At 45.2% G+C, this 24,064-nt stretch overlaps 1 protein-coding gene and 1 long non-coding RNA gene across 7 annotated transcripts in view; both read left to right on the forward strand.

Moving 5' to 3' along the window:
- Positions 1–3,393, forward strand: part of DPYSL2 (dihydropyrimidinase like 2) — a 52,672-nt gene extending 49,279 nt beyond the window's left edge. For both annotated transcript variants that reach the window (XM_038166828.2, XM_038166829.2), the window contains one exon: positions 572–3,393. In XM_038166828.2, the coding sequence (XP_038022756.1) occupies positions 572–663 (92 nt within the window). In that variant the 3' untranslated portion in view covers positions 664–3,393. The remainder of the gene's footprint in view (positions 1–571) is intronic.
- Positions 3,394–21,085: 17,692 nt separating this feature from the next.
- Positions 21,086–24,064, forward strand: part of LOC139999303 (uncharacterized) — a 44,362-nt gene continuing 41,383 nt past the window's right edge. For all 5 annotated transcript variants that reach the window (XR_011804701.1, XR_011804702.1, XR_011804704.1 and 2 more), the window contains exon 1: positions 21,086–21,211. This is a non-coding gene — a long non-coding RNA (uncharacterized lncRNA). The remainder of the gene's footprint in view (positions 21,212–24,064) is intronic.

The raw sequence follows: 24,064 nt of genomic DNA on the forward strand, positions 1-24,064 counted from the left end.
TGCGGGGCTGAAGTGTCGTGCCTCGAAACCGTGTCTTGTTTTTGCTCCCCTGCTCTGAATTCTGCTGGAGCTGGAAGGTGACGAGAGCTCGTGGGGTGTTCTTAGCTTGGAGGTTTTTCCTTTAGAAAGGAAGAACAGCGTAGGAGCTGTCACAGAGTCCTGCTTATTTTCAGGCCGTGTCATGAACCCTGAGTTCCCCCATTGCTCAGTCCTCAACCGGACATCTGAACAGGGCAGATTGCAGCAACACCAGTGGAACTTTGCCAGCTGAGCCCAGCTGCAGCCGTGGTATGCAGCAGATTCATTTCACAGCGTGCCATTTCCCTGCAGCGAGGGTGGAGCGGTGCGGATGGGCTCAGCAGCTACTGCTGGCACAAGGAGCAGAGCAGAGCCAGGCAACTGGAATCAGCAAACCAAGTGTGGCAGGGCGAGGCTCTGAGCAAAAAGCAGGGCTGGAAGTGTGTGAAGAAAACAGCAAAAGGCTCGCTGAGGGAAAACCATTGATGTGTAGAGGACGGGGTGCCTGTGTTCACTGCCCAGTGGCCCTGACATCGCTTTCTCTCTCCCGCAGGCGCACAGATCGACGACAACATCCCACGCCGCACGACTCAGCGCATCGTGGCACCGCCCGGCGGACGTGCCAACATCACCAGCTTGGGCTAAGGACCCCTTCTGCGCCCGCCTAGCGGACCAGGGGAGGGGACGGGGGCACCTGGAGACCCTTTTTGATTCTTTTAGAGCCTGTGACAGTTACTGCGGGCAACCAGTGAGGGGGGGCTGAAGTAAGGCGCCTCTTTCAGTCCCCTCAGATTCCCTCCTCATCTTCACCAACCCCTCTCACTTCCCCATCAGCCCCTACACATTTAAAGAAACAAACCCTGTTTTGACACCTCTGACATGCAAAAGTAAATGTAAAGAGGTTGTTTGAGATATGTGGCCTCAGTCCCATTCAGCATCTTTCTTTTAATGAAGGAAGGATAAAGTGAATTTCCCGGGAGCTGCCTTTAAGACACAGAAAAAAAAGGAATAAATAAATGTAAAAAAATAGCTTTTTTTTTTTTTTTCCAATGTCAAGCAGAAGAGTAGTTCAAGGGTTTTAAACTGGATATTCTTTAGGGTTCTGTATTCCAGCAGAATAGCTAGGCGAGCACGGAGGGGCACGAGTCTCAGCAAGTAACCTTTCCCCACCACCGCCTTCAGGTCCCTGAGTAGCTGTCTGCTGCCAAGAGAGAGAAACAGGACCCAGCACTAGGAACACGCATCGCACCCTGCCATCGGGTGAGCTAGAATTGTTGGGGACTTTTCGTTCTGTTTAGTTTTATTATTTTTTTCCTTTTTATTTTCCTTCTGGATTTTGCTGCAAGTTAGGTCCTTGAGGATTTTTTTGTTTTTAACATCTGTGTATGTTTTTAATATGTTTGTATCATTGTGTTTACGAAGCCTTATCTCCAAACTGGGCATCTCCCAGTTCTCCCCGGTCCTTCCCAAGTCTCATTCGAGTTACAGCCCCTGCCAATGTCACTGCCACCCTGGTACTTCAGGTGTCCCCAGGTTCCGTTCCAGCTAATGCTTGCCACTTAGCTGCAATAGGAGGTCGCGAAGCAGGTTCATAAGCTATGATCTTCACTTCAGTATACTGGGCCTTGAGCTGGTGCAAACAACAGGGCTAGATGCCGGCTGAGGAGCTGGGACAGTCTCTTGAGGAGCTTTGAGCAGTTATTAGCCTTTTGGTCCTGGAGGTGGCCATCAATGAGCAGGGGGCCACAGGCAAAGACCAAGACTTTGCCTGGGAGATTTCTGGAGCAGCCACGTCCCCTTTCTGGCCATCTAGGAGTGGTTATTTAAAACTTTACAAGAGCTTATCTTTAGCTCTCATCGAAAGGCCGGTCGGGTGAGCGCATGCCTGAGCATCCGTGGCAATTCCAATTAGAGTCCAGATGCCCAGCTGTTGTAACTGGGAGCCTCGGAGCAGCTCAGTGGGTCAACAGCAGCTGAGAATCTCTCATCCACGGTGCAAATTTCACAGTCCCTCATTCCTTCAGGAATCTGCATTTGTGTAAATATTCACACGAAGGCCTGGGCGTTCCTCGGACGCCTGCTGCCTCAGGTTTTTGAAACCACAGGGTGAGAGCTGTCCTGGAATGAATTCAGGTGCTGCAGCTTCTGCAGCAGTCAGCGGGATCTGGGCACTTAAATATTTTCCAGGTCTGAAGGTCTTTTAGTATTGGAGGCTCACGTTTTCAGGACACGGAGAATCAATCTGCACCATTAGAGTCCCACGTACACTTAGCTGCAGGGCTCGATGGCCCCGAGGCCTCGGGCTGTCTCTTAGCACAGAGAGAGCTTTTCCACCCACAGTTACCACAGCATTACCTCCATTGTCTGTACGCCCTGGCACTTGGCTGCATCTTCTGCTTTCTCTTCTGTTTGTACTTCACCACGTACATTGACCTTGTTTTGCCGTATTTGTGAGTATTTTCTTAAATGGTGTTTACAGGTTCTTTTAAGGAAAAACTATGTATATGAAGGCTTTTAAGAAGCAACTACCAAATTTGTGGTTATGAAGTATCAATGCTGGGATTTTCAAAGGATCTGGAAGCTCTGTAGGTACCCAAATGCTCCCAGCTTCAGCACCTGATACCTTTAGGCCCCTTTGAACATAAAAGTTAGGAAAAACATTTCCATCCTCATCCATGCATTTAGGTTTAACTCCTGGCTGTTTAGTTTTGCATAAAAGAGTTTGCACTTTGTTTGTGAAGTAATCCGTGAACGTAATATATATTGCAGCTATTTTCATTTAATTTTCACCTGTATGTTAAAATCAATTTGAACGCGTTGGGGAGAAAAAAAAAGAAATGCAGATCCGTTTCAATTCTACGAAACACTTGCGGCTCTTCAGTATTCACTTAAGTCTTCCTTTTTTTTCCTTCACTGACTCATGATGACTTTTTAGTTTTAATTTGTTCTTCAAAAGGAAAAAAAAAATCACAAAAAAAGATTTTTGCAGGCTATGTAAGCATGTTTTTTCCTGTGAGAGCTCGTCCGCTTTGTGTCTGTTTAATGAATGTCATATGTAAATGCTTAAAGAAAAAAGACGATGACTTAATTAATTAACCGCAGTGACTTGAAGCTCTAAAAATAAAAAAAAAAAAGAAGTAGGATTTAATACTAGCTGGATTTAACCCTTGGATTTGTGATTGTGAACCATGAGTGGAGGAGCTGTAAGTGCTAAAGCTGATCATGTGTGTAGACAAAAAGAAGTACTGATATTTGCCCATTGTCTCAATGGCAAAAAAAAAACACCCCAACCCCAAGTCTTGTGTTTTATTCCTTAAGAACTCTGTGTTATATTACCATGGGAACTCCTAATAAAGACAAAATGTTGTTGTTTCACTAGGTGCATCTGTGTCTCGAGGCGATACGTGTTGTGTGTAACCGCATACCTTGGCTGGTGCCTTCAACAGATAAAAGCAGCCTGGGCTCTCAGATCACTGCTAACGTAGGCTGATGATAGTCCTGTGTAGGAGTGAGCTATACAGTAGCAGAGCTGAAGGTAAGGCTCCACGGTTCCTTGGAAGGTGATGATAGTGAAGAGGAATTGATGGTCCGTGGTGTAGTTTCCTTTTGAGGAGAGAGAGACCAAGCCTCTTCTCAGGGAAGCTTTTTCCTTACAGCAGCGTTTGGCAAAGCAGACACATTTGCCTGAAAGCTCCCGGCTCTACCTTGTGTGGTTAAGCAGAGATCACTGATGAAAGGCACGCAAAAGAAGCTAAAACTATTGGCACAGTCCTCAGCCCTCCAATGTGTTTCTACTCGAACCCTCGTAACAGCGATGGAGGCGGGGAGGGAAAGTAGGGCCTCAAATGGAAGCCACACACAGCTAACTGAATGAGGAGTGTGAGAGCTGGCTGGAAAAACGCCAGTGACACTTCCAGTGGTAGTGGTTGGGTTTTACAGTGTCGCAGAGCTGCTGGGATGGAGAGCTCCCTCGTGGGAAGGTCTCAGAACCAGCCAATGTCACGACCAGCTGCTCACGCCATCGGTTGCTGCATCCATGCATCCACAAGTACAACCCCCTCGGTGGCCTTCCCCTGAATCTGAGCACGGCTGGAGCCTACACCCAAATGTTTAAATGCTCTGTAAATGCAATTAGTTTTCTCCACACAGCTTTAAACCTGGTAGTTTAGTCCAGTGCAAAGTTTAAGAGGGTTTTAATTTGATCTGCTCGGAAGGGGATGGTAGCTTTTCAATTTTCCTCTGGGAAGAGGAACTCTGGGTTAAGTCCTCACTAGAAAACTGCATCGAGTGCAGCGATGGCCTCTGCAGCACCGTGGGACAGCTGAGGGAGGCTGATCTCCAGGGTTATGCTTCTGAGTTACAGATGTTGATGAACGTAGGATTTTACCAGGTTTTGCCAAATTTGAAGGACACCCATCAGCCGGCCAACAAGTGGAACAAACTTTTGGTTGGTATTTAATGAGAAACACTCGGCAGCGGTCATCCACTAATAAAATACTTGGATTAGCGTGGGGGTCCTGACTCTGTTACCAATGACAAGCAATTATTGAACTCCTTAGACGTTCGCAATAACACAAATGGGATAGAGCAGGGCTGGTGAGTAGCTGTGTGCAAGGTGTATTAACTTGTCCCAGTGATAATATCACAGCAGCAGGTACATTCAAGGCTAAAGCACTGAAGTTTAGTTAACACACATCTGTGGAGCTTCCATTTGTTTTTATTCTATCATTATTTCTTCCTCCAGACTCGAGTGGAAGAAAGAAACTTCTTCCCCAGGAAATCAGTTCCAGGGACCCAGTGAGCCCAGCCTATGATTGAGCAGGACTTAGTGCAAGAGCAGCAGCATCAGAATGAGAAAAAAATCGACTGAAATGTAGAGGTTTTGAGGTCAGGAAGAAGCAATCAACAGCCAGATCTTAACATGTTCTGAGGAGCAGAGCCAGTCAGACATCACAGAGAGAGATTCAGGTCAGTGGGGCCGTGCTGCCTTGCTGCTGCAGAAGAGCAGAGGAAGAGCTGTATTTTGTCAACTCATTAATCCAGGTAATTCCTTATGCTGGCAGCACTGAGATCCAGCTCATTAGGTATGCACTAATTTGGTTCCTTGCAGGCCTCCCATTGACTGGTCTGCAGCCATGTGTGTAGGACCAAATATAGGGCTAATCTGAGCTTAAAGTTGGTACAGAATTAGTGGCTAAAAGCAGAAGAAAGGAAGTGGAAGATGAATTTAACTTAGTGACCTGGAAAAGTAGCTGTCAGCTAGCGAGAAGAGATGGGTGATCAGAGCTGAGGACACTGGGCCTTGATTTATTGCTTAGTGGAAGGGTGGCTGGGAGCAGGAATTATCACCAGCCCTTGCACCTAAGCTGTCCTGCTTCAGCGTGTACCAGGACCTGCCACAGGATTTCCCAATCCAAAGCTTCTGTGACCTAGGGCTCTTTTATATCCACACACATATATAGAAGCACATCCGTGTGCTGCTCTCTGACTGAACCAGTTTTGCAGCAGACAAGGTTAATTTGCGCTATTTTGTATTTCCTGCAGGCTAAAAGCAGTGTTTCTGCAGCTTAATACCTTCCACCACAGTAATTGGAGGTGTCTGAGTGCATAAGCCCCGGGGCTCTTTGGCACTGGAGCTCCTGACAGCAGTCTCAGTCTCATGTCCCTAACTAAGGTACTATTTATGACTCTAGGTAGCTTTTCCAGGACAAAAATAATTAACACTAAGTTTAATTCACTTAAATTTCCCACGATTTTTATGACTTTTTAAACATTTTAAAAATTAAAGTAAACCTGCTTGTTCCCCACTGGTGCAGGCTGTAGGGTGGGAACTGGTTTTCTCTATTTTTTAACATGAAAGGTGACAGTTTAGCTCGCTACCATTAGGTGGCAGCAGGACATGTAAAAATGAAAATGTCAAACTCCCCAGAGGCACATGGATCATTTTAAGAATGATGGAGGATGTAATAAATGTAGAGCATGCACAGGGCTTGTGATTACTGTGACACAGAGATGACATATTCATATATCCTCCTATCCTCTCTATTATATTATCAGATAGCATTTCCATGTTAAAGGGATATGAATGTATTCTCAGGACATCCTCCTGTAATAAAATACAGAGTGAGCCATAAACATTATCTATTAATTTAGTTACAAAACAAACAAACAAAAACAACAGCCTATTTTTTTTAAACAGACACTGTCTTTTCTTTACAAAACTGTGGTATCCAAAACCAGAGATAAGGTAGATTTGAAGAGATGGCAGGATTTTCCTTCCTGTGGAATGGTTCTGTTTCTTCCTTGCCATTTCCTGCCCTTCTTCTATGGCTAACAGAGATTTTTATTTTTATTTTTATTTTGGTTTTGGCTTCATGCAGTTGTTCCCTGCAAAAAAACCTCCTGGTTTGGAAGGAGTAAGAGGGAAAGTATGAGCAATTGTTTGGTTTATCATGTTGTCCCACTCATTTCTCATTGAGAAAAAAAGCCCTACTGATTCCTCTTTCTGACCTGAAAAAATATGCAGAATTTTGCTCTGTGTTGTTTTTACCAGTAGCAGAAAAAACACTCCCTTTCCCCAAGAAAACAGAACAAAAACACCAGCCAGAGAAAAACAAACACTTTCTTGAAAATAAGCAAAACTAATTCTGTTCCAGGCTAAGCTGTGCCACTGCCTCTTTCCAAGAGCTAGCTGCTGACTTATATCTGTGAGGGAATCATTTCCCTCTTTCCTATTGCTTCTCCAGTTCCTCTTTCTTCTTGTGAAAGTGCAAGCTTTGCCAGTTGACTGCTCTGCAGTCAGAGGAAAGAATCTGCTTTTCTCCCACAAAGCAGGTCAGAGAAATCACCTTTTGCTCACTGCTAGCTTGTGACAGACTTGTAGCCTTGGCACTCACACTGTGGATTTACCACTGGGTTCCTGAGTGTGGGGTTCTTTCCACAAGCTTTTTTTTCAGCTATTAACCAGTCAGACTTGGCAAATACCTTAGCATGAGTCTGTCAGTGCTGGCTTGCAAAGCCTCAAATGGCAGAAAATCCTTTGCTCCTTTACTCCATGGACTAACCAGAAGATGACGTGAAATTCATGCTTCTGTGGGCAGCTCAGGACATTAATGGCTGTTATGCAAAACATTGCTAAGATGCAAAATAGTGCAAATGCAAGAATAAATGCAGTAGGTCAGAGAGCTCTGTTAACTGGACAGCTTTGTCAGGTGGTAGCTTGTTCTGCCTTCTGAATTTCAGTTCCAAAACATAACCATCCTATTTTCTGCTTTTATTTCATTTATTTCAGAGACAAGCATTGATAAACCTTCCTGAGCTCACATGCTTAGATTCCACTTTCATTCCTGCTTGTGCGACAGCCGTGGCTTTCTCCATCGGCCCCTAAAATACCCAGCAGCAAGCAGAGCACGCAGCTGCAGTGCAGTCTCGTTTATTAAAGGTTAGGTGATGTGGCAATGAGGTGTGACTACCACAACTATTCAAATAATAGAGAGAACTAGCCCACTTGCTACCTTACAAAATTACATGGTAGTTTTATGGAAAATGATTAGTTAGATTGCTAACCAAGCTCTTATTTTCTATAATTATGAGTCCTATTGCAAGTCAAAAAAGAAAATCCCTATTCCAGAGGCTTTTAAAGCTACTGAGCATTTGTGCCTTTCTTTTGAAGAGGAGCAGTTCCACAAGAGGGCATCAGATACACGCTTTTAGACTGCATTTCTCTCCCTTAATGACATCAACTGAGCAGAAAAATGCACTGCTTTATTTATGTGTGTACCTGTGGCTTTCTCTTCCTATAAGACAGAGGCAGAGAGCGAGGGAGATGTTTGGAGGTGGATGTCACCATGGTGCAGTGTTGCACGTCTGGGACAGGGAGAAGAAGTCTGCTGCCAACACAAGCAGGAATTGGGGACTGGGCTGGGACTAGATGGCATCCAAACAGCACAGCTCATCAGCTACACGCAGGTTGTTGGCTCCAAAAGCTTGCCATTCCCAGGAATTTTGTGCAGTATTTTTAAGAGCAGGATCCTCGTGAGGTTAGATGTGGCCTTCCCTTCTGAGCCTCTTGGTCAAAGAGAAAAGTGAAACCTCAGAGGACTCTGAGCTGAGCATGTCAGGGCTGGGACCCAAATCATCTGTGGGTTGACCAGAGCTGTACAGGAGCCCCTGTGGTTTACTCCTCTTTTCTCTCCTCCCCTCCCTAATGCTTGTCTGTTGACAGAGACCAAGCTTTCCCAGGCTCTGGGCCAGCTCTGTAACGACCTGCCATCCCTTCGCTTTCAGTTGGGTGCATTCTGTCCTTTCCTCTACTAAACTTGCAGCAGCCACACTGCTGAATGCAAAAGACCCTACAGAAACTTAAGGGGCTCCACTGTGAGCAGTTGGGTCTAAGTCTCATGAGAGTTTATATTTTAAGAAACCCAGTGAAATGACTGTCCCCACTGTGGGACACCAGGGTAGGCAAGGAAATGAGCTCTTCCTGCCTGCTAGCATGGAGACTGGGAGAAATCAGCCTGAATTTTCCATCCTCCTGTGAACCTTGCTCCTATAATTAGATCCACAGATTGGGCCCACGTAGCGTCCTGACTGGGAGTGGAAGGTTTCTTCTGCTCAGCTCCAGATGTGGCCCCGGCCTCGGCCAAGGCAAACGCTGGGATTAACAGCTCCTACCAGGCAAGGTCACTCCAGACACCACCCCGAGCAGCCACAGCAGTGGTGCAACTGCTTCGCCTGCTTTGTGGGGACCCTTGAGGTCGTGCTCATGCAGATGACATTCTTTCTCCTTCCAGTATGCAAAGGAGGAATCGGTTTGTTTGCAGTAGCCTATTTTTACTGCACCTGAATTCATTAATCTCTCCAAAAATAACGTTGAAGGCATCAGAAAGCACGCTTGCAGCTTGCCACGGGCAGCACCAGGCACCCCCAGCGAGCGCTTTACTGCTGGCACTGACTGAGGGTTTTTTTTTTGCATGCATGCAAAATCAAATGCCAGAAAAGCACAAGTGAGTAAACTTTGGCTGAAAAGGGGGAGGGAAGGGACCTCGTTTTCCCTGAGCTACCATTGATTTACTGTGATGAGAGTTTTAATCAAGCCCTTGTACCTTTAAACCATAAGTTAGTAGAGGGGAGCGGGGACAGTCTTTCGGAGGACTTCCTGACGTGCTGAGCTTTCAAGCTTATTAATCAAAAATGTGGGATGGGAGGAGGGCTTTTTGGGGCGGGGGGTGAGGGGGGTGAGTTGCAGGCACCACTAAACTGCCAAATAATGTCAGATGGCAGAGAACAATGTGAATTCCCATAGAGCTCTATAAATAACAGCTATAAACGTGCCTCATAAATTACTCAAGGGGTTATTTTCTCCCACCCGCATTCCCTCCCTCACGTTCAAATTCAATTTTATTCATCCGGTTCCTCACCCTGCGCTGCTGCGTGGGAAGCTTGGACCGAAATCTTCAAGTGGCCAGGGCAGGGCCACTGCTGGGTCTCTGCAATGAACATTTCCACTGCCACGGGCACAACCAGCGCTGCGGAGGCTTCCCACCTAACGCCAGACCCCGTCCCCATGGGATGCATGTCCCAAAGGATGCCACACACCCTACAGCCTCTCATTTTGGCTGCTGCTGAGGGTTTGTACCTGAAGTGAAACCCAAACCGTCAGGGACTTGAGGCACACTGTGTCAGGACAGGGGTTGCTTTCTCCCAAACAACGTTTTGGTTCTGTGAAGATCTTGGAGGGAGGGAATATTTCTGGCTTAGTCTGTGCTTTTGAGCAGGAAAGACGGAAAACACAAGCCACACACAAACAGAAACAATGGAGGGGAAAGGTTGGAAGCAGCATCCCAAAATAACTCGGTGGTTCAGCCAGAAACACAGCGAGCCTGACTGTGCTAAGAAGTGTTGCTTCAAGAGGCACAAGGCAGCCGAATGGGAGGAGCGTGGTAAGGATGGTAGGTGCTGCGTGTGCCTGTGTGTGTGCACAAAACCTCAGAAAAGGCAATTCCTGGCCACGCGTGCCTGAGCCAAGGTGACCACAGCCGTAGCCCTACGCGGTTTGAAGAGGTTTCTGCGTGCACGTAAACATCGCCACGGATAAAAGTGATTAATTGGCAGATTAAAAATCTGACCCCAAAAGGTATTGTTCTCTGTGATGAAAGATGAGCCCGAGCAAGGATTTACAGCCCTGGCGTCTCATTGCCATAGTAGGGCTGTGCTTGCAGGCGAGGTTATTATGGTGAATGTTAATGACAACTGCATCTGGGTAAAAGCCTCTCCATCACCTCTTGCTGTCGATGCCTCTTCCGTAGCTATGGAAATGGCACCTTCTGCTCAGCTGCTGCTTCTGATTAAAATTCAAGTGGAGAGGGACAGGGAGAGAAGAAAAGCCAGGGGACAAACACAACTGATGAGCCAGGCGGCGTGGAGGAGAGGAAGGGTGCAGTGTTACCTGCTCAGCTTCAGAGGGAGAAGGGGTGCTGGGCTTCGTTGCTCTGATGGCTGCAATTTAGAATGAGAGCCACTGTATTTGCCCGGCACAAAATCTGTTTTAAGAAAGAGTCCCTGAAAGGAGTAACTTACACTGTGAGTGACCCTAGGAATGGAAAAGACCAAGGCAGAGCTCGTTGCCCTGGACATCAGCAGCCTTCTCCCTCGAAGAGCCAGGTAGAGGCTGGGTTTTCTGCCTGCACTGCTCCTCGTGGGTTTGGCTGCTGATTAGGACACTTCAGTAGTTTGGGTCTCTTTTAGCCTGTAAACACATTTGCAAGAACAATAGCAGCTTAATGGCAGATTTCAAAGGTCTGTCATCCATCATCTTCTAACGCAGCTGGTGTGGAGCTGTCTCTGCCTTCAACAACTGGAATACGGAAAGGGGCTCCTGCAGGAAGCGCAGGAAAGGAAGCACAACTGGGCTACCATCAATTTATCTTATTATGGCTGTGACACAGTGGCAGCACGGGAGCATCCAGCCAAAACTGGGGCTCTATTGTCTGAGGCAAACGCTACTGTGTGGAGCATTAATAACAGAGATAGCCAGAGGAGGTGTGTGACTGCACGCGATGCTCTCCGTGTTAAAGCTGGAGAAGAGGGGCCCAGAGGGATGAAATCATCTCAGGTTATGCAGGAATCCCGTGGCAAAATGAGTGGAGGAACCAATCTCTGGGCCTGGGCCAGCGCTGGACTGCTGTGCCATCTTGGAGCTCATCCTCCGAAAGCTTTTAAGGCACAGCGGCTTTCTTTTACGGTTGAAATTCCCCGTAAATATTGAATGATCTGCCTGGTGCCAGCACCGGTCGGTTCCCTGGGTCTGCAAGCAGCACGTGCTACCAGATCTGGGCTATCACTGCCATCCTCCAGCAGTGCACAGCCCCCTGGGGACAGGAGTGCTGTCCCTACAGGACTGCCTGCCTTCCTTCCCTCTCATCTCGGGCAGAGTTTCAGCTCGCAGACACCTGGTTCAAAACATGAATTGAAGGTCTGACCTTATTAATTTGCACATAATAGGATCTGCTGTGCCCTAGCTGCTACGGGGCAACCAGGACTCTCCGTGGGCTAATTCGGGTTAGGATGGATGATGCTGCAGTGCTGAGGCTCTTTACCTCTCAGTGAGGGTAGAAGGTAGAGATGAGAGAGCATCAGGGTTTTCTAGGAGACCCTGCTGAGAGTCCTGGGACCATAAAAGCGTCAGTGCAGGATATTGTCCTTTAAAACTGGTTAGAAGCACAAACTCTATTCTGACCTGCCATTTTCCAGTGCAGGGCTGACTGATCCTTAATGGCCAACCCATACCCGTCAGGTGTCTCCAGGGAAAGCCCAGGTTTGGCTCTACCTTGTCCTTATGTTTGCAGGGCAAGACGTACCACTTTGCTGTTCCCCCAGGTGCTAGAATCAGTATTTCAGGAAGCACCCTTCATGCTCAAAGCAGGCTTATTTTCCTTTTTAATGTGAACGCAGTGCTGGTAACAACACTAGGAGCTGGGCATATCACAGGATGTCTTCTGACCCCACAGCCTTACAACTGATGTGCTCCTCCTATCACGAGCTGAGTGATTCTCCAGTCCTTGAAGTGTCTTTAAGGCATTTGCTTGCCATCAGTAGGTTACACCGACACAGATTGTGTGGCCTGTGGGTTCTACCAACTGCTTAGATGTGAAAGGTTTTGTATTGTAACAAGCCTTGGCCCAAAAGACGCATGTTCTGATCAATTTAATCTGTATAAATCCTCTTATTTTATTTTAGCAGAGCTGCTCTGGAGTCATATCAACTTCTGATGCCAGTTTTGCTGTGGTTCTTACTGTTTTCACAATGTTCCTGTGTATCCACACTGGGTTTGGAGCTGGGGTTATGAGGTACAAGTCATCCTTGGCAAGAGTCAGAATGAGCTTCATAGGCTGGTAATTGAGATCAGATTCTGGCTTTTAGCATTTCCCCCCTCTGGCTCTGGCTAACCAATTGTGCTGGGAACTTCAGCTAGAACAAGTCAGCTCAAAATAATTCTGAACAGTTTGTTTTTTCAGTTAGTGCAGAGAGAGAGAGACATCCCCATGAATAATTATGGATCTTTTCCCTACTAAAATTGTCACTTTCCCTCCTCCAGATTTCCCTGGTCTCCCACATGAGCGCCCAGAACATTACCTGCTGCAGTGGACAGTAACAACTCAGCCAGGCAACATTATCCCTTCCAGAGGACTGGATCCAAACGGGAGGTGAGCTGGTATCAGCGCCAGTGTAAGAGCTTTTAGCAACAGGACAGGCTGGGGCTACAAAATCAGGACAGGAGCCACGTGCCATGGCAGAGGTGCTGGTGGTAGCTCTTGCAGGAGATGCCTTTTGGGGCATCCCACACGTCTGGCTTTGGACCATCTCTTTGTTGTGCATTTTTTTGCAGGCACTGATTTTAAAGTGCCCGTAGGACCACTTCAATTTCCATTTGCAGGAGTGGAAAGAATGTATTTTGGCATTCACTTTATTGTACAAACAACTTAGCCAGCATCTTTTTACCTCAATGGAAAGAGTAAGGAAAACAGCCCATATGGTGCTACCTAGAGCTTTAATACAACCTTAGTGCTGATTTGTGATTCTGCTTGCTCAATCATCATTTAAAACCTTTTCTCCTACAAGACTGGGCAAGGGAGAAAGATTTCTGTCCTATGACAAGCTGCAAAAATTAGTGCAAGGATGCTTCTTTCCCTGCTGGGAATGCCTACATTGAAGGTACTTGAAATAAGTGCCACACTCGTGCCAGTTTCTGTTTTGGGGGACAGTGAAGTCCTTTACTTCATGCCTCAGTTTACCCGTTATAAAAGAGAAATATGATTCTGACCACCTTTGTAAGGAGCTTGGAGTTCCCCTGATGAAAGCATCTCACCAGAACTATTTTATTATGGTAAAGAAGCTTAGGTTCGTTCTTATGCCAGAGCCCTAAGTCAGATTCTCTGGAGCAAAAACCCCTTGGGCTCAGAATTTTTCATATCCATTCTCCTTTCCTCCCTGTCCAATGTTAATTTCAACAACCGAGAGCATGTCCTGTGTGACCGAGCTGCTCTGCCTTTCCCCAGCATCAAGAAATCCCTGAGCAGAGCAGTTCCCTTAACCCTGGCAAGGGCTAGCAAACCCTCAGAGCATCCCTGACCAAATCCCGGTGCTGCAGAGGGAGGAACCCAGCTGCAACAAAGCCACTGTGGTCTTTTGGGGAACCAGCTTTGTGGTTTGTTGGCAGCCAGATTATTAAATTTTTATTAAATGTGTGTGTATGGATGGTGCTGAATTTTATTGAGCAGCCCCTTCAGATGTGATGAACTATGGAGATTTCGTTAGCATAGCTCTTAAAAATCCCACCCCAGCCCCACGTCATGAAGCTGAACAGAACAAAACCTGGAGAAAAATAAATAAATTACAAATTTTGCCCTTTTTTTCTTTTGTGGGGCTACTCTGGTGTTAGTAGTCAGGCCTTCATTATCTCTTACTGGAGACTTCACCCCTCCTAGCACAGAGAGGCTGACTGGTGGTTGTTTGTTTTTTTCTAATCCAACTCTAAGACAGTTTTTCCTGGTACTTTATTTCTAATGTGCACAATATCCACCAGAGGGCAAGATTCCCTCATCCCGGACTCAAAGAGTTCTCTCCCCATCCCACATTAAAAACAGCCTGGTCCCAACTCACTTAAATCAATGGGAGTATTTCCATCCACTTCAGTGGTCTTTGGATTGGGTCCTAGCGTTCTTTTAATATAAAAAAAATCCCGGCAAGATGTTTTATATGAACTTAGAAACAAGGTTTTATAAACTGAAAATAAATAAAAAAAAGGCATTTATACACTCTGGGTTTAGCTGTAACTTGTCAGATGGATGTTAAATGGTCCTTTTATTTATAATACGTTTATTTTTTAAATACTCATGTTATGAACAAGCCACAGCAACAGAGGGGATGTAATCCAAAACCCTACAATTTTTGTTTTAAATTGTCTTTGCGAAGCTGTGTCTGCACTGTGATGGGGTGAGCACTGCTCATTAATACTTGCATTGCAAGGTGAGCGCCTGTGAAGCAGTTTTCTGCCATAATTTAGCAGAGTCTGTTGGCATGTCCTTGCCTATAGGCACTGTACCAGCTCACTGACTGCAATGGGAATTGATGAAACCTGAGGTATGAAATCCTTCTTAGCCTCCTGGAGGAAAATTCCCAATCCTGGTTCTTGATCCCAGCCCAGAAGCTTCGTGCAGGACTCTCTTAGGGAGTCAGGAGGCACTGACAAAGGGGTGAGAGACATAACAGTGACAGACATAACCCCATCCGCACCGTGCCCAGCTGGGGAGGGACCTGCCTTCCCTCTGCATGCAACATGCAGCCCCGTGCCTGCCTCTGGGGCACGGCATCCAAGCCAGTGTGCCCTGCCAGAAAGTGAGGGCACAGAGGTTGTGGAAGCACAAAACCATCTAAAATAAAACCCTATTGATCAGCAGGTGAGTCCCGAGGAGAAGGGGGTTAAAGTTACTCTCTTCTGAACCTCTGTTTTCTCAAGTGTGAATATAAAGAGCTCCTGGGTTGAATGAACTAAATCCCTTGCTGACCCATTGCATGAGTCAGGGCAAAGCCACATTTTCTAATTCTACAGCAGAAGAAATGGACATTAGAAACCTTTAATAGGGCTTAGCATCTCAAAAGCACTGTGCCAGCCTCGCTCCTAGGAAGCTCCAGGAAAAGGTGAGCGGCAACCCTGTATTGCCTTCAGTGGGAGCAGAGCTTTGGGCAATGCAAAATGCTAAGAAAAAAACTCCCCAATAATGTTTATAAAGCTCTTTCACGTTTGCTGATGAAAGATGCTATTGAAGTACACAGTTTTTGCTGGAAGTTTTCCCTCCCACCTACTGCACTGTTTCTAGGCAAATATCTTGCCCTTTTGAATAATACGGCGTGGAGTGGAAAGATAAACTCATGTAATTATCCCTTTCCTCAGCGTGGCTGTGCTGAAAAGACAAACTGCCTCCTTCAGCATTACTGCTCGCAGAAAAATTGGACCTGACGCATCCGTGGGAAGATTAGACTGACTGAAACATTTTTTGCTTGCACCCTGGTTCTTGAGGATGCTACGGCAAGATGCAAAAGCAGCTCATAAAAGCCCTGGGGAATACAAAGCCCTCATTTCCACGGGGGAAATTATCATCTGCAACCTGTAACGGAGGTGAGGAGAGGTTATGGGGTGGAGGAGGAATCAGCAGTTCATCACAAAAGCAGAGACACTGTAATACAAAGATCTGAGCTGGAGCCACTGCTTGAACGAGGTTCTCCAGAGCCCCCCAGTGCCTGGCATTGCTTGCCCTGGCCCCCTGTTCTGTGCTGAGGTTATTTCAGTCTTCGGGCCTGCCAAAACTTACACTAGCTCTAAAAGCAGTTCATTTCAGTACCAGACCAGCTCAGGAGAAAGCTCAGGAACATCTGAGAAGATAATCTTAGCACGTCTCCCAGTTTGGAAGCGCAGTTTGCTACCCAATATCAGGGGAGTGGAAACTCCTATTTTGAGAAAAACCTCTTGACATCAGGCCTGCCCTAAGAGTTTGATTTAGAAATAAGGCAAACTGCAGATGCCATAGTCATACATCCGTGCTTGCTCTGGGCCAGGAATTATTCACCCCTGGGCTTTGTGTTGCATGACGGTGTCCCCAGTGACAAGCACTCAAGGAAGGCTACGAGAGTGACTTCAGCCTGACATCCAAAGGGAAGAGAAAATAATCTGAAGCCAAAAAAGAGGAAGCCAAGAGCATCCTTTGTGGCTTGAACATGAGAGGTAATGTGCCAGTGTGACACAGACCAAGGACATTTCACTGGGGAACTTTGAGCAGAGACAATGAGGATGGAAGTGTCAGCTGAGAGCATGAGATCCTACCAGGGAAGCGCCCTTCTGGTGCTGCTTTCCTTCTCCAAAGAGATTTAATTCATTAGGTAGAAGTAATGGATTGTCAGGTTATCTTCAGTCCTATTTCTGGCTGCTGCAGTTCTCTCTGTAACAAGCTGCGGTTTAAGTATATAGAGAAAAATAAAATGTGCCTCCTTCTTGTTAGAGCAGAAAGTCTGAAATAATGAAATATCTGCTGGAAAACCGATCGGTGCCTCTGTGCACTTAGGAGGATGACAAGCATTTGCAGCTTTGTAGCTGCCAAAGAGGCTTAGATTCCTAAATATTAAGTCTTTTTTTAAGGCAATGATTGTTGGTTAATTCCCTCATTGGTTCTAAGACCAGGCCCAAGAGTTTGAGGCTGCACAATCACTTTCTTTAGACACTCGTTTAGTCTTATTAAAAGGCTTTCAGAGCTGGAGAAATGGAGAATTTGTAGATTTGTAATGTTGCTTCATAACCTGTCTTGATGGTGATTTGCTCTCCCCAGTAATAATAAAACAAAGTGTCTCTTTTCTAATTTTTCTGCTGGACACCAACTTTTTCAAATGAAGCAGAAGGACGGACATGGCCTCAGTTTCTTCAGAGAGATCTTCGTGGTCCCAAGGAGGATGGAAGCCCCACTGCTGTGTCATGCTGCTTGTGCTGCACTGATCAGGAGCTGCAGGGTTGGAAGCTGCTGGCTGATATTACCAATACAAAGCTGGAACAGGCAGACTCCTTTTTCTTTAGCTGTCTTAGAAAATGACTTCTGTTTTTTTTTTTTTTAAGTGTTATTTTTTTTTCTGTGGCTTGCTTCTTTTGTATTTGAATAATTCCAGCCTTGCCATTTACTGAGAAGGTCTCTCTGCTAAATTTAGATGAGAATGTTACTCGCTTTTCTAAGACGTGTTAATATCCCTTAGGTTAAGAATAATTAGATGTTAATTTTCAGAACCTGAAAGGAAATTATACCCCTAATTCATCATTAAAAGTAAAATAGCTGCTTTAAAAGTCATACATAGCTACATTAAACAAAGGTCTAGCCATTTTTCTCCTAAACAAAAATTAACCTCAATACAAATTAAGATGATATGATTCTAGTTAGATTAACAACACCAATTAGGCTAATGCATTTCTAAAGCTCTCAGAGTTTGTGGAATTCAAGAAGGCAGAAGATCAACCACTGTAAAGCAGCAGACCTTCTCCAGCTACATTTTGCTTTGCTGGCTCTCACATCTCCAGCATTAACCTGCTTACAGCAGCTGAACCTGTACCCCTGCCACGGGGCTCACAGACTCCCCCAAAATTAGGAGCAGGGTTTCCTTTGTTGGCATGAGCAAAATACCTGCAGGGATGGAGGAACCCTGGCCATATAAAGGGAAGATAAGAATTAGCTCACTGCTGTGATCAACGTGAAGATCTAATTTTGCCACGTCAATGTTAACATTTCCATGGGCTTCTCAGGTACTTGCAGGCATCTGCTCTTGATGTTTCTGAGGCTGACCTTCCTTCCTGCCTCCCATCCCTGAGACTTGGCTGGCTCCAGCATCTCCCCAGCCCACCATGACACCTCTGCAGCAACGGAGTGAAGGGGAGTGAAGTCCCTCCTTTACCAAGACAGGCTCCTGGCGGTTGAACCACGAGGTGTGCTAATATTGACCTATACAAGCCTTGAGCAGTTGGAAGGCAGGTTTTCCTCCCTATATGTTGCCATTTCTGGTGGTGGGATCAGAAATCAAGCCTGGCAGTGAAGTTCATGGCTCTGAACTGCCAGTGTTAAACCAGCATAGCAGTGTTAAACCATATAGCGGTGTGAAATAGGACAGCAAACAGACCGAGGGCAATCTTTTTCCCTGTCTTCTTGAGTTACTGTAGCATCTCTTTCTCTTCCCACCTGTGCTGTCAGATCCTCTTCTTACCCCAATTTGCCTTTCAAACTCGCAGAGCTGAGCAGACCACAAGATGGCAAGGCTGTACCGAACATGCCCGGGACAAGTGCTGCGGATGCAACAGGTGTTTATTGGCCAATTTGATGTTTGCCACCTGCTTCAATAGATGCTGAATTGTATTTTTATACATAGCTGCCAGCAAAACAAATGTCCCCAGTATCCTGCCTGATGTGAACACTGGGTTCTGGAGCATTTAGGCATGATCCCTTTGCAGCACCAGGAAGGGGTATATGATTCTTACGAGTCCTCTGGAGCCTCTTAATATGCCCAGATCCATATGTAAATATAGCTTGAGATGAGATTTATATTCAGATATGTCCCGGTGAAGCCAGCAAACACTCCAGGCATGTTACAAATGAAACAACAACCCAACCAAGCCTTGTAATTTAATTTAACTGCCTCTTTTGGGGTATGTGTCATGCATTCAGAATTAGAGAACTGAATTCCCAATCAAATGTTCTTTGGATATAACAACATAGTGAAAAGCATGGAAGTGCCTTAAAATAGCGTACTAACAACCACATGGAACCTATTCTTTTGGCAAAAGGAGGAGGCAATTTATAGGTCTGGACTCACTGCTCATAAATAAGTACATGTTCCTTTTTCTTTGCATTGGCATGTTTTTGGCTTTTCAGATTTTCTGTGCACTTTATAAATTCTCATCTAACTGTTCAGACAGGAGATGGGAATGCACAGGCATTTGACGAGGGGGAGGGCATGAATTTATCCTATTCGAACTGTCTGAAACAAGTTCTCTATTAACATTGCAATGAAATTCCTCCTGGGCTGGTTATTCCAAGTTTTCCTGCCATGCCTATTCTGCTTGAAAACCCTGAGACCAAACCAGCTACTTGGTTTACTGAGCACGTTCTGAATATTATTTTCCTTAAGAGGAGTGGCAGCAAGTGAATTTAAGCAAGCAGCAATTGCAGTTTGTTGCCTCCACGTTTTGTGATGTTTGTTAGCATCAAAATGTCACATGCCTTTCTTGAGGTAGGTAAATAGGAGCTTGATTCTGGAGCAAGGCAAAGACAGGCAGAACACCAGAAACACAGAGTCTGGTGATTAAATACAGCTGCCTCACAGGCTACCACACAGCAGTGCTTGAGCTAAGTACTGATAAAAAGTGATTTAAGAGAGATTTTCGTATGCAGAAAGTGATTTTGCTGTGATGGTGTTCTGAATGAGGACTACTGAAACTGGAAGAGTTGTTTTTCCAAAAGTCAAGATAAATATGATTAACAGTACTGCTTGTAACCAGCAGATTTGCCTTGTCCTCCCTTTTACATATGCCCAAGGAAAGAAATACTTTTAAAAAATAAGGCTAACTGGTAATATTCTCCCTACCAGCCTCCTCCTCCACTACATCTCCGGATATAGCACCATTAGTTTGAGATTTTTATGACTCTCGGGGGAAACGCGGAACATTCCTGAAACTGAAGTAGCATTTTGGAATCCCTGAGCTGGAGTCCAGATAGCGTGGTCTCTCTCAAGGATAAATCATGGGAGCTGCCAACATATGGGATATTTGGTTTAAGAGGCATGGGGCCAATAAACTTTGATCCTGTTACTTGATTCACTAATAAATAGCAAATGTTTCATCTCAAGCTAGCTCAGTGTGATTTCCAGTAGCAACGTGATGATAAAGAAGTGTCACAACTAAGGGTAGGTAGTATTAATAAAAACCTAACATCACGAGCTAGCTTTTGCTGCCAGCTGCTTCCACCTCAGCAGCTGTATTGAGGGAAAAACTACCCATGAGGGAGCAGACAGCAGCTCTTCAGCTTCGTGTCAACACCAAACAACGCAGTGTGATCGTGAATTTTATCAAAATGACAATTTAATTGTAAAAAAAAAACAACCAACCAGTGAAACAAAAGAGCCTGGCTTAGCAAAACCTTAGCTGGCCTGAAATACTGCAGTGGATTTAATTTTGTCCAAGTGGAATTTCTCCAGCTTTCAGCTCTGTGGAGTTGGTCTGTTATGGTTAAAAACTCATGAGTATTTGAAATGCATTTGTCGGAAGGGAGACGCTGTGCTAGCTGGGGAATGTGTTGCTGTGTTCATTCATTCCTCTTATCATTACTGGTAGGTTAACATGAAAACTGGACAGAAGGTGGGTTCAGCATTCAGCAGCATGGGCTGGGTCGTTATTTCCTAGCTGTCAGCTATGCTTTCCACCATAAAGGTTGTCATCTATAACGTGGTGATGTCATGTCATCTATAACTAGGTGTTTCCCTGGCCAACCATGTTTTCATTGTGAGCTTAAGGCCGTGTAACTGATGAAAAGTTGGGATTTGGAGGTTTGAGATCCTACTATTGACATTCCATTCTGATATTCAGTAATGACATGGAGTCAGGTAGTTGCTCTGTGTTACTATTATTAAAATGTCTGTGCTAAGTGAGCCTCAAGCTTCCACAGATCCTTGAAGCAGGGTAGTATTAATGGGAATTTCAGCTCAGATTAATTAATTCTACCAAAAAGCAGAGCACATTAGTTTGGTGGAGGTGCCATGCGTCTGCACTCCACCACTGGAAAAAGCACCATGTAAAAATCCTGTCTCCTTGCTCAGAGGTGGACTCGTCAGTCGTTAAGAGGCAGCGTGCAGCTGCACAGCCCTGCTCTCCACACCCTTGGGCAGCTCAAGCAGTAGTGATCACCAGGATCAGCTGCTGAAAGGAGAATCAGGTGTGTGTTGGGGGGAAGGGGTGAAAAAAGCAGAGCCATGTGCACATGTGAGTGTGTGAATGTCCAAAGCGAGGAAACGAGCAACAACTGGGCTGTTCAACGAAGCCCTCTAACACTCTCTTCCCTTTGCTTTGTGACAGGTACATGAAGGTCTGAAGGAACAAGTTGAGGATCTACAAAATCAGGTATGTGCACTTTCTTTTAGTAAACAAGTTCAGGGCAGGTTTTTCTATTTGAGAAGGAAGGCATCTTCTGCAGAGCTTAAGTTTCTAAAATAAACCTTTAGATTAGCTGATAACTCTTGACTTCTTGCAAGCTATTTTGTCCTTCTTAGCCTTTAGCCAGCAGATCTATGGAGGGGAAACAGACTGGTATCCCAACATACTGTTATGCAAAGGGAACTTAAATGCTATCTTGTGCTTAAATGCTACCAATAATGTCACAGGGCTTTATTGTTGTGGTACATTATCAGCCAAGTGGGGAATAATACGTGTAGGTCTGGAGAGTTGTTCACTTGTGCTGATTTAACTATTTGCTGGGTTAAACCGTGATCAGTTCTACACCAAATGAAGTTAGTTGTGGCTCAGACCTCAAGGTTTTGTCCAGACAGTGCTGTTATACCCTGTATGAAGAAAAGGATGTGTATACTGATCAGGAGCAGAACACCCTCAATTCAGCATTATGACAAAAGGCCTTTGTTTGACTCTCTCACTGTTCTTGGATCTGTAAAAGTTCACCTGTTTTTCCTGCTAATTCTTCTAAAAAACAGTATTACTTCTCAGAGGGACTGCTTCTGAGAGGCTTGGTTTGCATCAATTGGGCATTACTCTGTTCTAGGCAAGTAGACAAAGGTGGTGGACTGCTGAGCTGTCCTACTGGGACTCCGTGGTGACTGACTCCTCAGTGCGGTAAGGAATGCTGGATCTGCTTCAATATGTATTTTTAATTGGGCTGAAGGGAAACAAGATCAGCCTTTCACTTTTTTCAAATATGGGAGGCATTCATTTTTTACTTCCCCTCCGCTTTTGTGCCAAACCATCAGGAAGAAAATGCAAAACAAAAAGAAAACATACCCAGAAAGCTTCTATCCATCACGAGCTGTGCTTTCTTGAAAACAGAACAGCACTTTAATTATAACAAACCATAAAATCTAAAAGATGTGCTCTGGTGTGGAAGTGTGTTTGGGTACAATCCTCAGCTGAAATTTAATCCCGCTCCTTATTTGTTATGTCTCTTCTGTTGTGTACAAGCTAAGGTCCCGATTTCAGTTAAACTCTTAGAAATGTTTATGCAGAATTTATTACCCTTCCCTCTGATGCATTTTCTGCATTTTCTCCTTGCTTTGGGACATAGCCTGTGAGATTAACAGGGCCACTTCTAATTGTGTCTGGGGATCTGTCCCTTACAGAGCTAATCATTACAGTGGTAAGCTAAGCCAGCAGTGACAGATCACTGCTAGCCTTGTCCATATAGGTGCTCCAAATGTATTTGCTTCGCACAAAAGATAATGTTGACTGCATGCCCTGGCCAAGTCTGGAGAACAGCATTATCTCAGGGAGAGAGCAGCCGTTCTCCAAAGCTGCTCAGTCAATTCTGCAGCTTTCTGATAACGATCAGCAGCTGGAAATTGCATTATGTGAGCTGGTGGATTAACGAATACCTGTTTGGCTCACTTACGCTTTAATGAACAGCAGAAGAAGGTTACTTTAAAACCTGATAGCATTAGGCCAAAACAATGTGTAAGAAAAAAACCTGGATGTTTTCTTGCTCTTGCTTCTCCTGAGGTTGCCAGCACGATGTGTCACTTATCATTGTAAAAGTGTTTGAACCCCAATGAAGCTGTTGACTGCTTTGACCTTTGCCTGCAGTTAGATAACAGGACAAAAGCTGCAGCGCAAAATTTTTTTTTCTCCTGCAGCAGGCGATGATTATAACTGTAGTAAAATTTCCCACTGGGTCTGCATCTTTATGAAAAAGACCCGGTTGTTCTGGAGAGCATTAGCGGAATTTCTCTGGAAGATGAAGCAGCCCCCTGGCCTCAAGGGTCCATGGGTTATTAAAGCATTCAGACTGAATATACATTAAGTATAGTTTAACTTAATCTATTTCATGCATTTTGCCTTAACATAATTTAAAACTTAAAGTCAGTAGTTGTTTCGGAAGGGGCCTTGAGCCGAATTTCCTGGCAGTGAAGTGGCTGTGCTGGCCCATGGTCAGGATTTGAGTGAAAGCTGTGCCTTTTCCCTTCACACTGAGGACAGGTGGAAGTAGCAGCCTCATGGCTCTTTCTCACCGTGCCATTAGCGCTGTCCTACCGAGGGATTTTGGCCTTTATGAAAAAGGATTCCATGAGGGCAGTTTATTGATGGAGCTGAGCGGACAGAAGCTGCTGAGAATCCGGATATCCGAGGAGCCGGAAAGGGGTAGGAAGTTTATCTCAGAAAAAGCACTGGCAGCATTTGAAATGGAAACAAGTGCACCAACAGGTTTTATTTTTTCCCTGACATATGTCAGCTTTTCAAAATCATTGATGGTATTTTATGAGGCTCAGCATTCCTGGGACAGTTGGGATATGTCACATCCATTGCACAGAGGGGAATTTAAACACAGTGCAAGTGCTCAGATGTGCTGAAGGTCAGAAAATCATGGCCAAGTTAGGAAAATAACTATCATCCAGTATGTCAGAAAAAGTAATTCCTTCCTGTCCTCACCTGGTAGGTTTGGGCACATGTTCTGTAACAGAGGAGGAGCTGCAACCACTTCACTAAGAAAGATTGACGTAGTCCTACATAGTCTTATCTGAATTTGTTTTATATGTATAAAAATATACTCATTTCCTACAAAATTTTCCTACCATTGACTAAAAATAACTTCTCTTATCCAGCAGTAAAGGTACCGATCACAAAAGCATTCTGACACTGTAAGTTGTTATTTATAGTTGCGATATTTTCATGTCCATCCTTAAATGTAAATGGGAATTCTGTAGAGCAATGTCTGCATCATTCAAGGGCTAAAATTTGGTCCTCAGTGAAGCTGAG

Source organism: Anas platyrhynchos, chromosome 23, assembly GCF_047663525.1.
Source record: "Anas platyrhynchos isolate ZD024472 breed Pekin duck chromosome 23, IASCAAS_PekinDuck_T2T, whole genome shotgun sequence".
NCBI classification, from domain to species: domain Eukaryota; kingdom Metazoa; phylum Chordata; class Aves; order Anseriformes; family Anatidae; genus Anas; species Anas platyrhynchos.